The sequence below is a fragment of the Monoraphidium neglectum genome (assembly GCF_000611645.1).
Source record: "Monoraphidium neglectum strain SAG 48.87 unplaced genomic scaffold scaffold00455, whole genome shotgun sequence".
In the NCBI taxonomy this organism is placed as follows: Eukaryota; Viridiplantae; Chlorophyta; class Chlorophyceae; order Sphaeropleales; family Selenastraceae; genus Monoraphidium; species Monoraphidium neglectum.
The window spans coordinates 15,281-26,748 of NW_014013173.1; the positions used below are offsets into that span (position 1 = coordinate 15,281).

General features: G+C 66.6%; 3 protein-coding genes across 3 annotated transcripts; 1 reads left to right on the forward strand and 2 right to left on the reverse strand.

Moving 5' to 3' along the window:
* Window positions 1–135: 135 nt before the first annotated feature.
* MNEG_3577 (tRNA/rRNA methyltransferase) lies at window positions 136–2,295 on the reverse strand (the record flags this gene model as incomplete). The annotated part of the gene is made up of 5 exons (XM_014047948.1): window positions 136–821; window positions 1,111–1,354; window positions 1,563–1,675; window positions 2,009–2,084; window positions 2,209–2,295. 5 exons carry the CDS (start codon window positions 2,293–2,295, stop codon window positions 136–138), a joined length of 1,206 nt encoding a protein of 401 aa, XP_013903402.1.
* A 906-nt stretch (window positions 2,296–3,201) lies between these two features.
* Window positions 3,202–6,557, forward strand: MNEG_3578 (hypothetical protein; the record flags this gene model as incomplete). Its single annotated transcript, XM_014047949.1, has 6 exons — window positions 3,202–3,259; window positions 3,360–3,424; window positions 3,586–4,947; window positions 5,159–5,596; window positions 5,863–6,069; window positions 6,348–6,557. 6 exons carry the CDS (start codon window positions 3,202–3,204, stop codon window positions 6,555–6,557), a joined length of 2,340 nt encoding a protein of 779 aa, XP_013903403.1.
* A 3,262-nt stretch (window positions 6,558–9,819) lies between these two features.
* Window positions 9,820–11,371, reverse strand: MNEG_3579 (hypothetical protein; the record flags this gene model as incomplete). Its single annotated transcript, XM_014047950.1, has 4 exons — window positions 9,820–10,219; window positions 10,533–10,618; window positions 10,965–11,078; window positions 11,291–11,371. 4 exons carry the CDS (start codon window positions 11,369–11,371, stop codon window positions 9,820–9,822), a joined length of 681 nt encoding a protein of 226 aa, XP_013903404.1.
* Between the last annotated feature and the right edge of the window lie 97 nt (window positions 11,372–11,468).

Here is an 11,468-nt window from a genome sequence, read left to right on the forward strand (position 1 = left end):
GGGTGCGCCCCCCCCCCCCCCCGACTGCTGGGCACCTGTGTCGAAGGCTTGCGGGTCTCCACCTCAAAGTACCCTGTGCGAATTAGAAATTTTAGGGTGCAATGGGTTCAACGTCAACAAAGAGTCGACACGCGCTCAGGATCCTCCCTTCTCGCGGCGAGCGGAGGCAGTCCGCCGGCCCTGCGCCGGCCTGGATCTCGCCCAGCTGGACTCCAGCCCTCGGCGCAGTCTGCTGGCCCGCACACCCCGCCCCGCCTGCGACGATGCGATATGATTCGATAGCCCCCCACGCGCACCCGCGGCGTCGAGCTCAGCAAAGAGGCGCTGCAGGAAACCCTCAGAGTCTGCCATGGACGCGAGCTCCTGCGCGTTGGCCAGGTCTGGCCGCGACGCCAACCCTGATGACACCGCCCCCGTGGATGCCGCCGCTGGGCCCTGCAGGGACCCCAAGGTGTCCTCGACCCCACCCACGCCGCCTCCTCGGATGCTGCCGCCATCGCCGCCGCTGCCGTCCGAGCTGCCCCCAAAGCTCCCGTACCCGTCTGCGCCCCTCAAATGGTCAAAATCAAAGTCGCTGCTGCTGCCGCTGGTCTCGTACCCCGGGTTGTCTGCGTCGCAGATCGACCCGCTGTCTGCTGCCGCACTCGAGCGCCGCCCCGGGGCCCCCTTGGCGGCGGCGGGAGTAGCGCCGCTCACGGTGTTCGAAGGGCTGCGGAGTTCCCGCCGCCAGAGGGGGTAGAGTTCGTAGCAGCAGACGAGGACGGCCTGTGCCAGGTTCAGAACTGCAAAATCGGGGTCCGAGTCCACCACCACAATCTTCCCTGGGGTTGCACACAGCGACATGTGGATAGGCGGCGCGTTGCGTTTTTGGTCAGCCTGGTAGCTCATCCTAAAAAGGAAACCATGGCCGTTCAGGATTCAATCGCATGTGGCAGGGGCGCGCCGCTGAAGCTTACTGTCGGAGGATCAAACTGGCGAGCAGCTGCTGCGGCCCTGCCAGGTAAAGGCAGATCCAGAACAGCCTCGCCAGCGCGCAGCTGAGGCCGTGTTTGCCGGCACAACGCAGGCTGGCTGCATGGGCCGCCATCCCCAGCCCCGCAGACGCCCCACCTGCCATCGCCACCTCCTCATTAGTCAATCCCGACGACTCGCGCCCAAACATGAGACCGATCCTCGGCGCCCCCGCCGCCGCCCCGCCAATTTCGCCACCTCCCAGCCCAGAGGTGCTGCCGGCCCCGCTCTCGCCGCTGCTGCCGCCATCCCCATGTGGCTGCGCAGGTACCCCATGCTGCCCGGGTGACGGCAGGAAATGCTCTGCGTAGTCATCTTTGAGGTCACGCGTCATGACATAATCCTGGGGTGATCGAAGCGGGTGTTCACAATAAGTCAGGCGCTCACGCACCGGCGTGGGAGGGCAGTACTTAGTGCAGCGGAGCAGAGGATGTGGAACGCTGCGGGTGACCGCCCACTGCGAGCCGCAATCATAACAGGTGAAAGCACACTGCAGGGCCACAACAGGTGTGCCCTGCCCTCACGGGGTCGATACGCAGGCTCTGCCCCACCTTGTGCATGAAGCGGCGGCGCGCCGTCGCGGCGTACAAGTGCGTGAGGTCGGCGGTGGCCTCTGCCAGGGAGCTGCAGAGGCGCGCTGAATCCAGCAGATCCGAGGCGCCGACTGGACGGGTAGACGTGGTCAGACGGGGGCGTTGCACAATGGGGGCGATGATACGGTGTGTGTGTGTGAGAGGGAGAGTGTGTGGGTGTGTTTGGGGGGTGTCGCTCAATGTACGCGGTGGCCGCTGCTGGTCGCCATCAAAACCAGCAGCGGCCAATGGCAACCAGCAGTTGCCTGGCGCTCAGTGAGGTTGGGCTTAGAGAATTCTTTGCTTGTGCTGAGGACTCATGCAGATTGCAGGCCGATAGCAGGCCCTAAGCGGCGGCCATCAGGGTAGGGAGCAGACGGTGTGTGTTGCGGGCGTCGGAGTTGTGAGGAGGGGTGGGGCCGCACCTGACGTGGCGACCGCCAGGGGGTTGGGCCATCCATCACGCGGCGCCACCAGGCGCAGGTCGCACAGTCCGAAATTCTGGTGCAGGCGTCAGTCGACGACGGCAAATGGAGGGACATGTGAGGTGCGCCCGCGGCGGCGTCGGGCGCTGCTGCTGCACACGCGCGGGTGGGCACCTGCGGGTGCAGCCGCCCACCCGCACCTTCATTGCCCGAGCAGCCGACCCAATGTTCTCGCCCATCGTCGTGTTGACAAGGATTATGCTGGGGGTGTGGGCCAGGTTGGACATTGGTGGTGCGGTTTTTGATGGGGCACAGCCACCATGCCATGCGCAGGCGCACACGGCTTGATGTGGCTCGTTGCATTAGCAGCATTGACCGCATCGCGGGCTTTGAGCTCACCAAGGGGGCACCACGTCGCGTGCTGCTGCACAACGGACCGCCGGCCGCCGCGCCCGTGCCGCAACCGCAGCGGAGGCATGAAGTGAAGGGCCCCATCCCTGAACGCAGTGCGCTGACGCATGGCATGTTCGTGGCCGCATCATTTGCGCATGCAAACAAGCCTGCTGCACTGTGGCACGAGCGATTGGACTCGCGGACGGATCCGTCCTCGGTGCAGCGCTCAGTTCACTACACAATGCTATAATATTCTCGTCTCAATCTTGTAGTCGATTGAATTGCGCGCAGCCGTGCTTCATTTTGAGCGCAGGTGCACATGTGTCACTCGTGCCGGTGTACCACATTCAGGGCATATGTAGTGTTGGCAGCGTCTCATATGAGTGCAACTATGGTGATTTTTAAAATTTAACCGTGATCACCCACGCTTGTGCTTACCGCACCACGTAGCGGGCTGCGTTGCGAAGGACTGCTCGTGATGTGGCGCGATGCTGCTCAACCACAAGCGGCGCCCTACTTGTGGAGAAGCTACACAACTTGAAAAATCGAACCTTAATGGAACACACACATCAGATACACCCACTGAGGTGAGACCCCCATTAATTGCCTCAGGCAGTTGCGGTGAAGCCGCAGCTGCTGCGGCTCGTTCAAATTGCGCCGTTGCCAGTGAACCATCCATTCCCATCCACCGCCAAATGCGATTGGCCTGCATCCTTCCAAACATATTCAAATTGTCGAAACGCCCCGTAGCTATCCACCAGGCCTGATCGACCTCACCGACAGCTTGGGGAGAGGCCAGGATGGACCCTGGGACCTTCACCGGCCGCGTGACGCGCAGCCGCGCACGCGGGCTCACGCGTGAGTGCGCTGGGACGCTGCATCGCGCTTGTGGGCTGGCTGGGGAGTGCAGCGTGCTGATCTACTCCTTCCCTCTTCGCCGCCCTTCCCCCTCGCGCAGCTGCAACCGCCCCTGCTGGTAGGAAGAAGAGGGGCACGTCCGATGGCACCACCCCTTTCAAGCAGGTGCCTTCCCTTGGGTGCTGTTTCGGGGGGAGGGGCACTCTGAGCGTCAGATGCGTGCTGCTATCTATTCGTATATATATATATATATATATATATATATATTCGTACGCGTCAGAACGAATGCTCACTGCGCCTGCCGCCGACCATCATTGCCTCCGCAGGATGTCGGCGACGCCGACACCACCTCGCCCCGCGGCCAGCAGGTTACGCCGGCGTGCAAGCCTGCTGCCGCGGCAGCCGCCGACACAGCGGGCCCAGTCGACCAGCTGCAGGCCTTCCAGCACCCTGCAGCAACGCCAGAGAGCGTCGCCGCAGCGACGGATCCGGCGGCACCAGAGCAAGAGGCGGATGTGCCGTGCACTGAGCATGCGGCAGCGGGCGAGGAGGGGGGCGTGCAGGAGCAGGATGAGACCATGCAGGAGGAGGAACAGCACATGCAGCAGCAGCATGAGCAGGAGGATGAGGCGGAGGAGGCGCATGAGGAGGAAGGGGCTGTGGCGCAGGAAGAGGCGGAGGTGCATGAGAGCAGCGCGTCGGCCCCGGCCGCCGTGACCAAGCCGACGCCCGCGCGGCTGCTGTCCGGCGCGTTCCCCGCCGCCTCCGCAGCCACCCCCGCGGCGCCGCCGACGGCGAGCACCATCCCAGGCCTCACGCCCATCGAGCCCGGCACGCTGCCCTGCGCGTCGCCCCCTGACGCCGGCGCGACGGCGGCCTCAGATGACCTGCGCCCCACAAACCTGGCTGCCATGCTCGGCTGGACCCCTGCCGCGGACGCCGCCGGCGCGACGCCCGGCAGCGGCGCAGCCGCAGCTTCGTTCAGCCCAGGGGCCGACGACCTGATTGCCCAGATCCTGGCCAACCCCGACGCCGGCACGCCGCCGCCCCAGGCCGCCCCCGACGCGACCCCTGTGCTGGGGCTCGTCACTGACCCGGACGCCTCGCGGCAGCTGCGCGGCACGGCGGCGGCAGTCGCCCCGGCACCGGCGCCGGTGGCGGCCGCGGCGACGTTTGCGGACCGCATGGGGGCGGCCGGCTTCGGGTCCCCTCAGGAGGTAGCGGCGCCGCCGCCCGCGCCCGCGCAGCTGCCGCTTGCCGACGAGGCGCCGTCGGCGCCGCCGCTGCCCGAGGGCGTGGCCGCGGCGTCAGCGGCCCCTGCGCAGCAGGCTGTGGCGGCCGCGGCCGGGGCCGGCGGCCAAGCGGTCGACACAGAAGCCAGCCCAGAGCTGCTAGTGGTCCTGCGCACGCCCGCGCAGCCCCACCACGGCCCCGCGCCCCGCGCGCGCGCCCCGGCCGCCGTCGCCCCGACGGCCGCGGCCGCTGGCGTGCGCGGCTCGCGTCTGGCGGTGTCGACGAGCGCGGCAGCGGCCGGCGTGCCGCGGACGGCGGCGGCCGCCACAACCAGCGTCACGCGCAGGGCGCCCGCGGGCAACGCGGCCACAGCCAAGGCACCCCGCGCGGCGCCCGCCCCCGAGCTGGCTGCGGCGGTGCTGTCGGCCAGCCCCGGCCACACGCCCTTTGTCAAGGTATGTGGGGGCCGCCGCCGCCAAGGTGTCGCAGCAGAGGTGGCCGAGCCGCAGCGCTTGCACTTCCGGGACCTGCTATATGTAACAGAAACCTGTGCGCCCAGCAGTGCCGCCCTGCTCCACCAGGGACGCCCTCGCATGCTTCCTGCTGACGTGCATGCAACGCCTCTTGACCCCTGCATCCCCTTGTGCGACCTTCTTCCACCCCCAGGACGCGCGCACGACGTCCGCCCACCGCGCCGCTGCCTCCAAGGCCGCCACCGCCATGGCCGCCATCAACGCCGCCGCCGCACCCGCGCCCGCGCCCACCGGCGGCCGCGCCGGCGGCGGGTCGCCCCCCGAGCAGCAGCCCGCGCCCGCGCCGGCGCCGGCGCCCGAGAGGAAGCGCTCCTCCGGCTCCAGCGGCGCCGTCCACGTCCCCTCGCGCCTTTTCGCGCCGACCGCGTCGTCCCTCGCCCGCGCCGCGGCCGCAGCCGCCAGCGCGGGCCACACACCGGGCGCGGCCGCGCTGCGGCCGCGCAGCGTGGTGGTCGTGCCGGAGGCGCCGTCGGGGCCGAGCCTCAACGCGTTGAAGAAGACAGTGAGGGAGGCGCTCGACGCGCGGAGGCGGGAGAAGGAGGAGAGGATTGCAATCGCGGCCGGCGGCAGGGTGGGCGCGCGCGCTCGGTGCCGCGCGCTCGGGCAGCCGAGTTTGCTGCAAACATGCCCTTTGTCGTTTGACTGCCTCTGCAGTGTGTCGAATTGGTTGCTGGGTTGCGGATCAGTACTACCATATGCCAGCTCGTGCAAGCCATGGGTGCTGCGGGGCGCTTGCTGCTCAGGCCTTCCCTCACAGCAGCAACAGCCCTTACATCCACACCTGCACATGCCATGGAGAGACACCCCCCCCCCTGGCTCCCTCCGACCCCCGAGCAGGCCAACGCCGGGGCGGCGGAAGTCGGCGAGGCACGCCGCAGGGCCGCGGCCGAGGAGGACGGCGACGAGAACAACCCCATTGAGGAGCAGCGCACGGCGGCCGAGGAGCGCCGCGCGCGGCGCGAGGCCAAGGCGGCGGGCGCGCTCAAGGCGCCGGCGGCCGCGCGGCCGGAGTGGAACGCGCGGCGCAACCCAGCGGCGAGCAAGGTGGGGGTTCGGCGGGGAGCAGGGCGTTGGGGACGCACACGCCAAGCGCCGGGGACGGTGGGCTGGAAAAGCGACATACGCGACTGCAGTGAGCGATGCAGCCAGCCTGGGCTGCGGCCAGTGGGCCGGTTTGGCAGGCGGATACCACTTCCCATGTCAGACCGGCGACCAGGAGCCCTCTGCAGCCTCCCGATTGATAAGTCTCACTCCAAACACCTAACACGACATCACATGATTCGATTTCCGGTGTTTCCCGTCGTACGTTCAACGGCCCGCAGGCCGCGGATGACCTGGCGGGCGCGCTCGGCGCCATGAACATCCGCAAGGGCCCCAAGCCCGCCTCCGACGCGCCCCTGCGCGGCGTGCCGCCGCCGCGCGGCACGCACACGCGGTTCGACGAGGAAGGCCAGGGGCAGGACAGCCCGCAGCGCACCAAGCTGCGCGGCGTGCCCGCGGCGCGCGGGGCGCGCAAGACGTTTGACGAGTGAGCAGGCTGCAGGCGTGGCGACGCCGTGCGCGGCTGTGGCGAGGGCTGGCAGCCCCTGGGTCCGGCCAGCGGGGTCAAAGTTTTTCGTGGTTCCTGTGGCAGCATGGCAGCTTTGCGGGTTGGGCCAGCACTGTGCAGGCAGGAAGGTGGGGGGACCCTTGCGCTCTCGAGCACTGCCCCGTGTCAGGCGCAGTCTTGCGGCAGGGCGGCGGAGCGCGCCGCCCCGCTCAAACGGCTGCGCAAGGCAACCGTGTCTGCTGCAGGCGCTGCTTCGCCATGGTCGGCACGCAGCGAGCGCAGGTTTGGGAGGGCTGGTGGGGGGTGCGAGTTATACCGGTAGCCAGATCCATCTCTGTCGCCAGCATTATTGATGTGCATTTTTTGGCACGCCATAGGTAGATAAGCGATTGGCACGGGAAAGAGCAATGTAAGCACTGCATGGTCCCAAGAGCTGACAATGGGGGGTCGGGGGTGGGCGATTCCCTTTGTGTGCCGCGCGTCGCGCCTGAGTGGCCGCAGCAGCCGCGGGCCTGTGGGTGCCAAGGAGTTGGGGATTTGCTGCAGCTGCTGGGTGTCATGCCTTGCTGCCAAGTTCTGGCCTTTCTACAGCGTGCGAAAGGCACGCTCGGACATGCGGTCGCCTATGCGTACAGCGCGTCCAACGGGTTAGTCGCGGCCCTGGCTCAAGGAGCTTCGCTGCAGCTGCCATGCGGCTGTCCCAACATGCCGGGCCCACAGGGACGCCAGACCCGTGCAGTGGGGCAAATGCTTCTCAGTGCGCAATCTCACGCGACTGCATGGGTTGCAGCCGACGGTGTTTCCGTCTCATGAATCAAGACGGGATATCCTGGTGTCATTGGACCAATAACAACAAAGGTCAGCAGGCACGCCCTGTTTGACGGGTAGCCAAGGCAGGAAGGATGCGGTGCATGCAGAGCAAACGAGGGGTGCCGACTCCAGGCAAGCCCAGCGGCCACTGAAAGTGGCTGTGGCCTTGGTAGACCGTCTGGTCAACCTTTGACTGCGGGGCAAAGGAGGCGCAATCAGGACACCGGGCACGCAGACTGAGAAGGAAGTATGGGTGTTGAATTGCCGTGCTGCAGCAGCGCGTGCAGCCTGCCGTGCAGGGCGGCCGGTAGATCAATCAAGGCTCTAGCCAATGCCGATGGCTAGGACAGATCGATGCGGGCGCGCTGGGGCCGCAAGGGCAGCAGCCATGTGATAGGGTAGCGTTAAGCGCTCTTGCACGTCTGAGCTTGATCCTCAGCGCCGGAGGCACGTGCTGGCTAGGCAACAAAAATCCAAAGCCAGGCAATACATGCAGGCGCGAGGGGGCCGGAGACGACAAGATGGACGATAGGTCATGAGTCAGGACTGAGGTGAGAAAGTGCAGATCCTTGCCACCAACAGGTGGTGGGCGGTGCAGCTCAATGCCAAATGCAGGTCAAGGGCCTTTGTCATATGCATGCTGGCGCGTAGACAGCGAGTCAGCAGGCAGCCAGGCACCCAATCCTGGCGCCGCTTGGGTCACCCACGGGCTGCGAAGTGCGTCCCTGCAGGATGTGTATGAGAGCAATGCAGTCACGCAGCCATGACTAGGTGCACCTTCGGGCCAGAGGATTATGGGACCACAATAGTTAAAAAAAACCGGCTACACTGCCGGCCCCCTGACCACCAACCCCTTCCGCCCCTTGGTTGTGAGAGCAGGTTAGATGGCCAAAAACAGCAGAGAGCTGACCTTGGTGTCCGAGCTTGCCGCACGAGATGCGGGGCAGACTGCCAAAAGCATTGATTTTGGCACAGCAGGGATGCCTCAGGCACATGACGTGGTGAATGCCATGTGTGGCAAAAAAGTTTGAATGTATGCAGTGAGATCATAAACCCAAACATTGTGTTCATCACAGCCCAGGAGCTTGCAGGGTTGGTGGTCAGTACACGCAGCATGCGGTTAGGCAGAAACATTGTTGTGTGCTCAAAGCTCGGGGGTTGGGGGCGCGCCCCTCACCCCACCCCACGCCGTCACAGCACTTCCCCCAGGGCGCGGCGCGCAGCCACGCCATGCGTGCGCGCATGTCCTGTGTCTTGCCAGTGACGCGTCCGGCTTGGAAGCGACCGCATGGGCGCTGAGGCATTCTTGGCATGTGTCGGAAACCCCCATAAGTGCAACCTCATGTGAACGAAGCTGCTGGGTTTATGGGCGAGCGGTCACCCAAAACGCGATGCAGCACAGGGCAGCCGACTGGTGTGGTCCGGCCCCGGCGGCTCACCAGCCTCGCACCCGCGAGGCGCGTGAGTGATGCCAGTTGCAAAAAATGAAGTATACAACACCACTGGGGGCTCAGGTACCCACAAGGCCGGTCGCAACCCGCATTCGTGCATCAGAGATTTGGTGTGGCCCGCCGCGCAGAGTGTGCGCTTTGGCGCACCGCCACGCCGCACAAGGGTGAGTGACTCGCCCGGAAGCGTGTCGTGGGCGGCCTCGCCTGCAAGCTTGCGTCATTCAGACTTGCGAAGCCGGCTGTTTATAAGGAAGAAAATCAATATTCTGGTATATGCAAACGCATGTGCGGCGCCTCGCGTCAGGTCACACTGGTGGCGCCAGCCGCCGTCCCACCCTCGGCTGCTTGAATGAGCCCCTCCAGCCGCGCGACCTCCGCTGCCACCGCCCGCCCCCGCGCCACACGCCACCGCAAGAGCTGGCCCAAGATGCGCCCCTCAGGGTCCTCAGGCGACGGCGGCGTCCGCTCGGCTGCCGCTTGGTGCTGCCGCAGGGTGGCGAGGACGGCGAGGAGGCGGCCTCGGTACGCCCGCAGCTCAGGCAGGCCCCCTGTGGGCGTGTGGGGCGGCCAAGACAAGGGGGGCAAGTAGTAGGTTTTGAGCGCTGAGCGGTGCGGGCCGTATACTTTTCACATGGTGAATTGCTCCTGGGCGCTCCACGCCGCTGCCGTTTGGGGCCGGGGGGATTTTAGTGGCGCCAGGAGCCGGCAGATGCCCAGGTCTGAGGCTGTGGTCTCCTGCACGCGTGCGCCTGCAAGATGGCGCCGGCCGTTCGCACATGCGGCCCGAGCGTGCGCAGGGGCCATCACAAAGCAGACGCGCCGTGGACTAATGGAATCGGGGGCAACGCCCACACGCAGCGCACTCCAGCAGCGCGACTCGCGCCTGCAGACTCTACACTGCTGCCCGCCTTTCCGACGCAGCAGCACGTCTGGCCCCGGAAATCAGCGATATCAGTTTCAGGGACTGGCAGCACACCGCAGCCCTCAAGCCTCTTCACCTTGGAAAACCGGCGGCGGCCCGTCGTGCGGGCGGCGCAGGTCCGAGGGGTCGAACCCGTGGGTATCGATTATGCTCAGCGCCGGCGCCGGCGACGCTGCCGCACTCTTGGCCTGCACCCCCTCTGCCGCCCCATCCTCGCTGCCCCAATGCCCGCCCGCGCGGGCTGCCGGCGGCCCTGCGGCCTGCTGCCCCCGATCTGGCAGCTCAAACCCGTAGTGGAAGAGCGCCATATCGGGCGACAGGTAGTTGTAGGACAGGCAGACCTCCTCTCCCTTTCGAATGGGGGCCGCCGTGCGGATGACGCAGCAGGTCGCGCGCGCGGGGCCGCCGCGGCCGGCCTGGGGGCAGGGCTCAAAGTCATAGTGGACCGGGCAGTCGTTGCGGCTGCGGTTATGTTTGGGAGCGGGGAGGGGGGTAAGAGCAGGGTACAAGCATGCCCCAGCGGGCCGGTGGGAGTGGCGCACTGTTGGTATGATGCTGCAATGTACACGTCATTTGACCGAGTCATGGCGCCTGTTCCCCTTCACAAGCACGTCCATCGACAGGAGGCGGCCGTGTACGTGGGCCGCCCCTTCCATGCACCCCTCCGCCCCTCCCGCCGCAGAGCCCCCGTGAAAGCACCCCCCCTTGCAGTCATTGTGCACCCGCCATAAGTGAAATCCTCCCCCCTTCAGGGCTGCCGGGAAAGCCTCTCAACTGGTTGAGCATGTCATAGGCGGGCACCAGCGCCATGTTGCCGCCGCCCAGACCGCCGGCGGGGCCCTGGCACCAACGGGTCATGATCTGGGGACAGGCGGATAGGGTTTCCAGGGGTTGGGGTTTTCATAACGAGTTGGACAAGTGGAAGTTCCCTGCATGTTGACTTGAGAGCAGCCAAAAGCCCGTGGCAGGGCAACAGTGAAGCACAGCAAATGTTTCTTATTGTTGGGAACGCACTCCCGGCGCTCACAGACCGCATGCCGCGGCCCTGCTCCGCCGTTCCTGGAGCCACGGCTAGCAGCGCAGCAGCAGCACGACAAGCGGCAGCCCCCGCTTCCTCGCACGCGTGCCGTCGAGAGCGGCAGCCGAGAAAGGGCGGGCGGCAGGGACGCGGGGCTGGGCTGAGCTCTGGCGGCGGCGGGGCCCGCACCGTGACCAGCGCGCGGCGCAGCAGCTGCAGCGTGACGCCCTCCTCCAAGAGCCTCATGCCGTGGCGCGCCCAGTAGCGCCGCGTCGCGCCCTGCATTGACACCACGCGCTCCGCCTGCAAGTTATTTGGGTTTCAGGGCGCCGTCGGGCGTGCCCAGGAGGCATTAGTGAAGTATCCAGAGTGTTCAAACGGCCTAGTGCGCTGAATGCGCTCATGCTGACCCTCCCTCCCCCAGCCACATGCGACACTTCCTAGTCAGCACCCCACAGCGCCGCGCCCCGGCCACGCTTCCGGGCGCCGTCGCGCCCCGCGGCCGCGCGGCGCACCAGCGGCGCCGCCCCCTGCAGCAGGTGCATGTAGTCGTTCGGGAAGCTCTCCCACGCCAGGGTGAACCCCAGGTCAAACATCGTGGGCAGCGAATCCAGGTAGGGCTTCAGGCGGCTGTTTCCGCGGCACGCCTCGCGCGCAACGATCTCGCCCAGGCGCTGCGCTTAGGGGGAGGGG